Genomic DNA, 11,245 nt, shown 5'->3' on the forward strand with positions numbered 1-11,245 from the left:
GTAAACCTAACCTGTTGTTTCTTAAAGTTTGGGGCTGCGATGCTTATGTGAAAAAGTTTCATCCTGATAAAGCTCGAACCCAAATCGGAGAAGTGCGTCTTCATACCCAAAGGAAATTGTTGGGTACACCTTCTATCACAGATCCGAAGGCAAGACATTCGTTGCTAAAATGGATCCTTTCCAGAGAAGGAGTTTCTCTCGAAAGAAGTGAGTGGGAGGAGAGTAGAACTTGATGAGGTAATTATACCTTCTCCCTTATTGGAAAGTAGTTCATCACAGAAATCAGTTCCAGTGATTCCTACACCAATAAGTGAGGAAGTTAATGATGATGATCATCAAACTTCAGATCAAGTTACTACCAAACCTCGTAGGTCTTCCAGAGTAAGATCCGCACCAGAGTGGTACGGTAATCATGTTCTGGAAGTCATGTTACTAGACCATGATGAACCTACGAACTATGAGGAAGCAATGATGAGCCCAGATTCCGCGAAATGGTTTGAGGCCATGAAATCTGAGATATGATCCATGTATGAGAACAAAGTTTGGACTTTGGTTGACTTGCCCGATGATCAGCAAGCAATTGAGAATAAATGGATCTTCAAGAGGAAGACGGACGCTGATAGTAGTGTTACTATCTATAAAGCTAGAATTGTCGCAAAAAGGTTTTCGACAAGTTCAAGGTGTTGACTACGATGAGATTTTCTCACTCGTATCTATGCTTAAGTCTGTCCGAATCATGTTAGCAATTGCCGCATTTTATGAAATCTGGCAAATGGATAAACAAAACTGCATTCCTTAATGGATTTATTAAAGAAGAGTTGTATATGATGCAACCAGAAGGTTTTGTCAATCCTAAAGGTACTAACAAAATGTGCAAGCTCCAGCGATCCATCTATGGACTGGTGCAAGCCTCTCGGAGTTGGAATATACGCTTTGATGAGTTGATCAAAGCATATAGTTTTATACAGCCTTTTTGAGAAGCCTGTATTTACAATAAAGTGAGTGGGAGCACTACAGCCTTTCTGATTAGTATATGTGAGTGACATATTGTTGATCAGAAATGATGTAGAATTTTTCTGCAAAGCATAAAGGAGTGTTTTAAAGGAGTTCTTTAAAAGGAAAAGACCTCAGTAAAAGCTACTTACATATTAAGCATCAAGATCTATTGAGATAGATCAAGACGCTTGATAAGATTTTCAATGAGTACATACCTTGGCAAGATTTTGAAATAGTTCAAAATGGAACAGTCAAAGAAAGAGTTCTTGCCTGTGTTGCAAAGGTATGAAATTGAGTAAGACTCAAATCCCGACCACAGCAGAAAATAGAAAAAATGAAAAGTCATTCCCTGTGCCTCAGTCATAGGTTCTATAAAGTATGCTATGCTATGTACCAGACCTATTGTATACCTAACTCTGAATTTGGCAAGAGAGTACAATAGTGATCTAGGAGTAGATCACTGGACATTGGTCAAGAATATCCTTAGTAAGGACTAAGGAGATGTTTCTCGATTATGGAGGTGATAAAAGAGTTTGTTGTAAAAGTTACACTAAGTCTCAACCTGGATACATATTGAAAGTGGGAGCAATTAGCTAGAGTAGCTCCGTGCAGAGCATTGTTGACATAAATATTTGCAAAATACTTACGGATCTGAATGTGATAGACCCGTTGACTAAGATTCTCTCACAAGCAAAACATGATCGCACCTTAGTACTCCTTGGGTGTTAATCACATAGCGATGTGAACTAGAAGACTGAATCTAGTAAAACCCTTTGGGTGTTGATCACATATCGATGTGAACTATGGGTGTTAATCACATGGTGATGTGAACTATTGCTGTTAAATCACATGGCGATGTGAACTAGATTATTGACTCTAGTGCAAGTGGGAGACTGAAGGAAATATGCCCTAGAGGCAATAATAAAGTTATTATTTATTTCCTTATTTCATGATAAATGTTTATTATTCATGCTAGAATTGTATTAACCGGAAACATAATACATGTGTGAATACATAGACAAACAAAGTGTCACTAGTATGCCTCTACTTGACTAGCTCGTTAATCAAAGATGGTTATGTTTCCTGACCATGAACAATGAGTTGTTATTTGAGTAACGAGGTCACATCATTAGTTGAATGATCTGATTGACATGACCCATTCCATTAGCTTAGCACCTGATCGTTTAGTATGTTTCTATTGCTTTCTTCATGACTTATACATGTTCCTATGACTATGAGATTATGCAACTCCCGTTTACCGGAGGAACACTTTGGGTGCTACCAAACGTCACAACATAACTGGGTGATTATAAAGGAGCATTACAGGTGTCTCCAAAGGTAGATGTTGGGTTGGCGTATTTCGAGATTAGGATTTGTCACTCCGATTGTCGGAGAGGTATCTCTGGGCCCTCTCGGTAATACACATCACATAAGCCTTGCAAGCATTACAACTAATATGTTAGTTGTGAGATGATGTATTACGGAACGAGTAAAGAGACTTGCCGATAACGAGATTGAACTAGGTATTGGATACCGACGATCAAATCTCGGGCAAGTAACATACCGATGACAAAGGGAACAACGTATGTCGTTATGCGGTCTGACCGATAAAGATCTTCCTAGAATATGTAGGAGCCAATATGGGCATCTAGGTCCCGCTATTGGTTATTGACCGGAGACGTGTCTCGGTCATGTCTACATTGTTCTCGAACCCGTAGGGTCCGCACGCTTAAGGTTTCGATGACAGTTATATTATGAGTTTATGAGTTTTGATGTACCGAAGGAGTTCGGAGTCCCGGATGAGATCGGGGACATGACGAGGAGTCTCGAAATGGTCGAGACGTAAATATTGATATATTGGAAGCCTATATTTGGATATCGGAAGTGTTCCGGGTGAAATCGGGATTTTACCGAAATACCGAGAGGGTTACCGGAACCCCCCGGGAGCTATTTGGGCCATAGTGGGCCTTAGTGGAAAAGAGAAGGGGCTGCCCTAGATGGGCTGCGCGCCACCCCCTTCCCCTAGTCCTATTAGGACTAGGAGAGGTGGCCGGCCCCCTCCTCCTCTTTTCCCCTCCAAGGAATCCTAATTGGACTAGGATTGGAGGGGAATCCTACTCCCAGAGGGAGTAGGACTCTCCTGCGCCTCCCCCCCTTGGCCGGCCAGCCTCCCCTCCTCTCCTCCTTTATATACGGAGGCAGGGGCACCTCTAAACACACAAGTTGACACAAGTTGATCCACGTGATCGATTCCTTAGCCGTGTGCGGTGCCCCCTGCCACCATATTCCTCGATAATACTGTAGCGGAGTTTAGGCGAAGCCCTGCTGCTGTAGTTCATCAAGATCGTCACCACGCCGTCGTGCTGACGAAACTCTTCCCCGACACTTTGCTGGATCGGAGTCCGGGGATCGTCATCGAGCTGAACGTGTGCTCGAACTCGGAGGTGCCGTAGTTTCGGTGCTTGATCGGTTGGATCGTGAAGACGTACGACTACTTCCTCTACGTCGTGTCATCGCTTCCGCAGTCGGTCTGCGTTGGGTACGTAGACAACACTCTCCTCTCGTTGCTATGCATCACATGATCCTGTGTGCGCGTAGGAAATTTTTGAAATTACTACGAAACCCAACAGGGCGCCCTTGTCTCCCACGCGCAGAGTGCATTCATTAAGAAAAGGAGCATTCATGACAACTTCATGTATGTTCGCAACTTCGCCCGCCGGCTCCACAAGTGCAAGACTCCCGCCCTCCTTTTCAAGCTCGACATCAAAAAAGCCTTTGACTCGGTCAAATGGGAATACATTCTAGACTTGCTGCAGCGAAAAGGTCTGCCAGCTAAATTTAGGGATTGGGTAGCAGCTTTGCTTTCCTCGTCATCATCGCGGTTCCTCCTCAATGGCATCCCTGGACCACCCATTAAGCATGGCAGCGGTTTCAGGCAAGGGGACCCCCTTTCGCCTCTGCTATTCGTGCTAGCAATAGACCCACTTCACCACATCCTTGAGATGGCAACCCATAAGGGCCTTCTTCACAAGCTTCGCGGGCGGGGGGCCATGGTGAGAACCTCCTTGTACGCTGACGACGCGGCGGTTTTCATGGCTCCGATCAAGTCAGACATCGACAACCTGTCGATCATCCTCAGAGGCTTCGGCGATGTCACGGGCCTGCGCACCAATCTCCAAAAGAGTTCCGTCGTGCCCATTAGATGTGCCAACCTGGACCTAGAACACATCCTCAGCAATATGCCGGCGACACGGATCTCTTTTCCCATAAAATATTTGGGCCTTCCGTTATTGGTTTGGCAGCTTCGGAAAATCGATTTCCAATATCTGGAGGACAAAGCGGCTGGCAAGTTGGTCACTTGGGAGGGTCAAAACATCACCACCATTGGTCGAACGGCGCTTGTCAAATCTGTGGTCGCTTCTCAAGCGATATACTCCATCACGCCATTGATTGTCCCGCAAGGAACCCTCCACAACCTGAACAAGATTGAGAGAGCGTTCCTTTGGTCTGGTTCTGACAAGACAACCGGCGCGCAGTGCAAAGTCAATTGGGAAATTGTTTGCCGCCCTTCAGCATACGGAGGCCTAGGGGTGCTAAACACTGACAAGTTTGCTCGTGCATTAAGATTGAGATGGCTGTGGTACGAATGGAAGGAGCCGAGCAAACTTTGGGTGGGTTTGGGTAACCCATGTACTGCTGAGGACCATGATTTCTTCTATGCATCCACCACGATAGTTATGGGCAATGGTGCAAAAACACCTTTTTGGGACGCCCCTTGGCTTCTTGGCCGCAAGCCCAAGGACATTGCTCCTCTGATCTTTAAAGCCTCAAGGAGGAAAACTTGGAAGGTGCGAGACGCCCTCAGGGCGAATGCTTGGATGCTTCAGATCAGGAGGGACACCGTCATCACCGGCGACCACGTGCGGGAGTTCTTCACCCTTTGGATGCTCACTCATGACTTCCACATAGATGACGACGCCGAGGACGACATAGTGTGGAAGCACTCCATGGACGGGATCTACTCAGTGTCCACTGCTTACAAGGCGCAGTTCCTAGGCCTGACGCTATCCCATTTGGACTTCATGGTGTGGAAAGCCTGGGCCCCTCCGAAAGTTAAGTTTTTCGCATGGCTTGCCTTGCAAGGGCGGATTTGGACTGCCGACCGCTTGGAGCGTCGTGGCTGGGCAAACTGTGGCCTTTGCCCACAATGCAAGAGAGAACAAGAGACTACCGTCCACCTCTTTGTTCGGTGCCGCTACTCTACACGGCTTTGGAGCATGGTCATCCAAAAATTTGGGCTTGTGCACATGGACACCACCACTTGGCATCTCCACGCATCCCTCTTCGACTGGTGGGACAAGAGGACTGACATGACGAACCCCCACAGGCGAGCCATGGCCTCCCTCACTATGCTTGTCTCGTGGACAATTTGGAATGAGAGAAACGCTATGGTATTTCGTCACAAAAGTGCGCCGCCTACAAGCCTTCTTCAACTCGTAACCGCTGAGGCAAAGCTTTGGGTAACCGCCGGCGCTAAGAACTTAGGGAACATTGTAATAAGCGAGTAATTGGCAGGCCGTGATGTGTGTTGGGTCAGGTCTTGTAACACTCCAAAACACTCTATCCTTCTCATTTAATAGATGAGGCAAATCTTTTGCCTCCGTTTCGAAAAAAATGTACTTAGAAAATGTAATCATTTATTGGGAAAATGTTAAAGGTATGTAATAAACATGTATGTGTATGAAAATGATAGTCATCGAAGCATGTATTTTAAAAAAATATTCGCCTTGTATTTAAAAGATCTTAAATGTGTATGAAAAGTATATGCAATGTATAGAAAAATGTAGTATTCTATGGAAAAAAATCGAAGAAAACCAAAAAAACAAAGAAGAAGAAAAAGATATACACTTAATAACCATTGGAAAGCAAGCAAGAAAGAAAAAACCATAAGAAACCCGAGAAAAACCAAAAAACAAAGTATAAACAACGAAAAGCAAACAAGCATTGAAAATCAAAGGAGAAAGAAGTATATAACCAAAAAAAAAAAGGCAAAGAGATCCGAAGCGAACAACCAGCGAAGCAAGCACGATCGAGCGAACGAATGGGCTGGCCTAGTACTGTGGCGCGCTCGTGCTGGGTCGATCCAGGATGACCCAGGTGCGTGTGCGCCATTTCGTTCCATGGCGCAGATGGCTCTCGGTGCTGTCAGCCAAGCTGATGCACGCTGCGGTCCATTCGAACACAAGAGCCGATCACCGCTGAACTGTGCACCTGCCGCGTTGGCCGCCGCTCCCTTTCCCCTCGCGCGCTCTAGAGCCCACACCGCCCAACGGTCACCGCTCTCCCGGCCCTGATCTTGCTCTTCCCGCCGCAGACGGGTACACGTACACACACGGCATACACGCGTGAGAGCTGAAGGCACGACGAAAGACCCATAATGTGGGCGCCGTTAAATTCCCATGACCCCACCCTACCCCTCGAAGTCGAACCTACCCATCTCTCGGCTCGCCGTGCCCCCCGCCGATGCGCCGAGTGCCGTGCCGCCCGTAGGGGCCATGATTGGCCGACACCAGTGCCTGGAGCGTTTGCCGTACCCCGCGACGAAACATCGGGCAATCATAGGAGCCGGCCAGAGGATGCTCTCCCCTTCACGCCACAACTGTGATGAGCATGCGCTAGCTGCATGTGTATATCGCCGTGTCGCGTGCGCAAACACACCAACGAGCCTCCCACCGGTAAACATTGGCACGCAAGCAGCACGCGAAGCCCGTGCCATTGATTCAGAATTAAAAAGATTTGAAACGCACGTACAGGGACACGTACAGAGACCAACCAGAGGGATCAAGTATAGCAGTAGTAGTAGTACAATTGTATTATGATTCTCGTCTGGTTCGTCCAGGATTGGAGTAACCAAGAGGGGGAAATGAGCAGCAAATCTTCTGGAAGTCGTAATGCCGAAGCTAAATTATAATTATATTTTAAAAAAGAACTCCTGCCCAGACCCGAGCTAAGCCAATGATGTAGCCGGCTTTGAAGTTTGAACTACTTTAACTAGCAATAACTAAATAGAGTATATCGAGCTGGGCATGCAGGTGGTCTCTTGACCTGAGCAGCTGTCGTCGATGAGGAGTAGCTGTCGTGCTGCTGCCAGTAGTAAAGAGTTTCAGTTACTGGACAGCCGAATACTGACTGGATCTCAGTCAGGCGGCCGCCGGGAAGAGGCAGTCCGGGCACCGGACGAGGCCGCTCGCGTTGCAGGCGGCGCAGGTGAGGACGCCGTCCTCGTCGCTCTGCTTCTTGCGGCTCCCGTCGTCGCTCTGCTTCTTCCGGCTCCCGTCGCAGCTGCCGCAGGGCACGTGGCGCTCGTCGCCGCAGCGGCCGCAGGGGGGATGGGCCGGGCCGGGGGATACCGGGGCCACGACGATGCGGTTGAGCTCGCCGCACTCGTGGAGGCGCTGGACCTCCTCGACGCCCCCGAGGTGGCGGCCGTCCACGAAGACCTGCGGGAGGGCCAGGCCCAGGCGGGGCGGCAGGAGCGCGGCGAACTCCGCGACGAAGGCGGTGTCCACGGCCAGGTCGCGCTCGTCGACGGTGGCGCCGATCCCCCGCAGGATGAAGCGCACGGTGTAGCAGTCCTCGTAGGTGCGGCGGACGACGCGGAGGGAGGTGGAGTAGAGCACCACGTGCACCTCTGGCTCCCGGGCGGTGGTGTGCGCCGAGGCCGACTTGAGGGCGCGGAGGAGGCGGAGGGCGGAGGCCGCGACGCGGAGGCGGTGGAAGACGCGCGGCGGGCGGGGTTGCTCCGGGCGGACCAGCGACGGGATGTCCTTGAGGGAGGGGGAGTGGGAGGCGATGGAGAATCGCCGGGTGGTGGCGGCAGCGGCGACGAGCGCGGTGGATGGGGAGGATTTGGACCTGGAAGCGCGCGTCTTCACCCAAGAAGGCCACATGGCCATGGGGGCTGCGAGGACGGAGGGGGACGGAAGCGGTGGGGTTTTGTCTGCCCTTTGCCTTGTGGCCGGCCTCGTTCGTTTGGGGTGGATTATATGGGGCGTGATTTGAAAACCCAGCCCATCTGAACATGTCACTTTTTTTCTAGGGATTTTCCAAGAATTTTAGGGAACACCACCTCACAAACCTTAATTTTTTTTGTTGCATGTACCATAACAAAAGAATTCGATAAGGTACACAATTTTTTCTTGACAAGTATATATTTTATATTTTACATGTATTTTGTACTATAACACAAAATAGGCAAGCGTGCTTAGATTTTGTGAGATCGCGATGACAAGTCAAACATCCCCGCTTCGATAACCCGAGAAACGCATTAAACTTGAGTGCGCTATATCCAAATAATTTCAAATCTAGTATTGGAAGGAGACCTCGAAATCTCCGTCACCATTAAAATGTACCCACTATCTACGTGAATGGAGCGTTAATGCGGTGACCACATTTGGATGCGCATAAAGACTTTCGAATTTCGATATTACGCGGAGGGTAAAATAGTCAAGAGTCATTACCTTCCTTAGTTGGAAAATTAAATTTTATTCCAATTATTGGTTTGCACCACATGATTATCGTTTTTGCTTCCGAAGCCTTACCATGGACACGTCGTCATCAAAGGAAAATAAACCTTTGATTGAATTGTGACGACCCTTTTTCAGTTTGTTGTGGCCTATTCAACGTGTCTTTTGTGGGCTTTTTCTGTCCGGGGCTTGGACTTCAATTTTGCGGACTTTGGATTGGTTTCTCTTTTCTTTGTTTGGTAATCGTGCCTTTGAGTCGTGTAAATAAACCCGGTGTTCAGTTTACTGACCATCATTTTTCCGAGACTCTTCTTCTTTCATCTCTTGGTTGCAATGGAAGCAGAGGAATTGGGCGATTTTTTGTGTGGAGGTTTCTTCAATCGGCCATGTGACCAAAGGAAGGTTGTTGCATGTACTTCCCTACTTTCTTGATCTGTGAATTGAGTTTTCCTTAGTTATGGCTTGATTTTTTGTTTGTATGGACATGTTCACATTTTTTATTCGAGGTAGTAAAGTCATGGTATTATTTTAGCATTTTTTGGTGTTGGAAAATTAACTGATGTACCGTTTCTCATGCGTATTTTGGTAGTGCGAAGCAGCATGCTCCATAAGATTTTTGTTTCCTGCATTTCTAGGATTCGTTCTAGTTTGATTTATTCACATGTTTCATATGTGTGTTTACACTGATGGCTTTCACTCTTTTTTTAGAACATGATGGCTTGCACTCTGTGTACTAGGGTTGATAGCCCACCCCCCACCCCCACCCCCAAAATCTGTGAAGGAATGTCTTTTAGGATGATTCCCACAATGATTTCAAAGAATCTATGGTAGGTTAAACTTCTTCATTGTATGCTTATATTTGATCAACGTTTAGTCGTTTTGAACTGTGTCAGTGTGGTACATTGATTTTATGTGTGGACATTTTTAGCATGATAATAGCATCACCGATTATAACATTTTGTTCAGGCCATGCATTGTTTACCTTTTGTTGCTGTTATCCTTTTCATGATTTCTTTAGGGAATTAATTATCATTTCTTGATTGATCAGGTACCTTATATGGATTGTTTTATTATTTCCATCATCTTTGCCTTTCTTTTCACGTGTAACATTTTGATGGAAGTTAATAATCATTTGTCGTAATTGCAGTTAGGATGATTAAGTTATGTTATTTATTTTTCCCAAGTATTCCTGCATCAAATGGAACACTTTATTAACTTAACCATGAGGCGTGAAACCGTTCTTATTTGCACTAAGCATGGTATGCTATCAAGGTAACAAAAATATAAATGCTCAGATGGATATTCTAACATTAGATCAAGAAATTTAAATTAATAGTATCTTTATCTATTTTCCTATAACTATTGCACATTCTATATCATTTCACGGTCATGTGAGAGATCAATTTATTATTCTCACTAGAAACAACACATAAACATGCATTTTAGGAACGCAGTGAACATGATTTTGTTGGAAATATGCCGTAGAGGGAATAATAATTGTATTATTTATTTCCTCATTTATAATTAGATGTTTACACTCTATGCTAAACTGATATGGTTCTTCAATATGTGATTCAAAGGAAAACCCATAAGTACTATAAACGGTAGAACCTGATTTCTGGTCTCGCCTCTAGGACTAGCTCAAGTGTTGCATGCTGGTTATGTTTTCCAGATCATAGGCATAGCTTAAGTGTAACAAGGATGCCGACAACCTTTAGAGTGTGATGTTAGAAGAACGATCATATTGAATTGAACCAACTTGTTTGTTATACTTAGAGATGTTATCGTCGCAAGTCTACAGTAATAAGACGGAGAGTATGCCTAGTTCCTTAGACCATGAGAGCATCGAGTCACTTCATACTGGATGATGCACTTTGTGGTTGCTTTAGTCTCATATGTAACACCGTGACCATAATGACAACTTAAAGGTTTATCCGAAAGTATGACAAGGGGCTAGATAGCTCAAGAGTGAGTTTTGCTCCTCCGATGATGAAAAGATATTCTTAGGGACCTCTCAGTGTGATGACATCCATCATCGTCTGGCCAGACACAGGTGACTAGCTCACAGGGATGCCGAAACATGACAATGAGAAAGAATAATAAAAGCAGTAATGAGACCGGTATAGTGAGCATGTGTATTACTCGTGGGGATACAACCATATCTCACCTCGGGTTGTGTAACATATCGTGAAGCAAAGGGAACAACATATAATAACCAAAGGTTCACTCGAATATCATTCGTATGGATATAGGGGTCAACATGGATGTGCACGGTTCCGTTGTTGATCATTGATCAAAAGGAAGTTTTTCTCATGTCTATATTCCACCGAACCTACAGGGTCACCCGCTTAAGGGAATATGATACGTTGAGTTCTAGTAGAGTGAGGAATATGAGAATATTTCCGATAATAAAAGAAATAGTTTTATAGAAACTGGAAGCGTTTCAGGGAATACATGATAATGCGTATAATGATATATATAGGTGGAAAATGTTTTCGTGGACCTAATATAAATAATAAAGGGATCTGATAATGATCGAGAGGCCCCTAGGATTTTTTAAGTGTCAATGGGCTAAAGAAAATATTAATTAGTCCTAATAGGGGAGAGTTGATGGGCCTATGGGCCCAATAAGGAGGAGGCGCCCCCTAGCTTGTTGTACAAGTTTTTTTAGGGGGGGGGGGCTAGCTAGTTGGAGTTGGAGTGGGACTCCTCTCCCTAGGTCG

At 45.9% G+C, this 11,245-nt stretch overlaps 1 protein-coding gene across 1 annotated transcript; it reads right to left on the bottom strand.

Moving 5' to 3' along the window:
* Positions 1 to 6,820: 6,820 nt before the first annotated feature.
* On the bottom strand, positions 6,821 to 7,989 carry LOC119308109 (uncharacterized protein At5g39865-like). The gene has a single exon (XM_037584231.1). The coding sequence runs from the start codon at positions 7,950 to 7,952 to the stop codon at positions 7,197 to 7,199; it is 756 nt and encodes a 251-aa protein (XP_037440128.1). The 5' UTR covers positions 7,953 to 7,989; the 3' UTR covers positions 6,821 to 7,196.
* Positions 7,990 to 11,245: the final 3,256 nt, after the last annotated feature.

This window comes from Triticum dicoccoides, chromosome 1B, assembly GCF_002162155.2.
Source record: "Triticum dicoccoides isolate Atlit2015 ecotype Zavitan chromosome 1B, WEW_v2.0, whole genome shotgun sequence".
NCBI classification, from domain to species: domain Eukaryota; kingdom Viridiplantae; phylum Streptophyta; class Magnoliopsida; order Poales; family Poaceae; genus Triticum; species Triticum dicoccoides.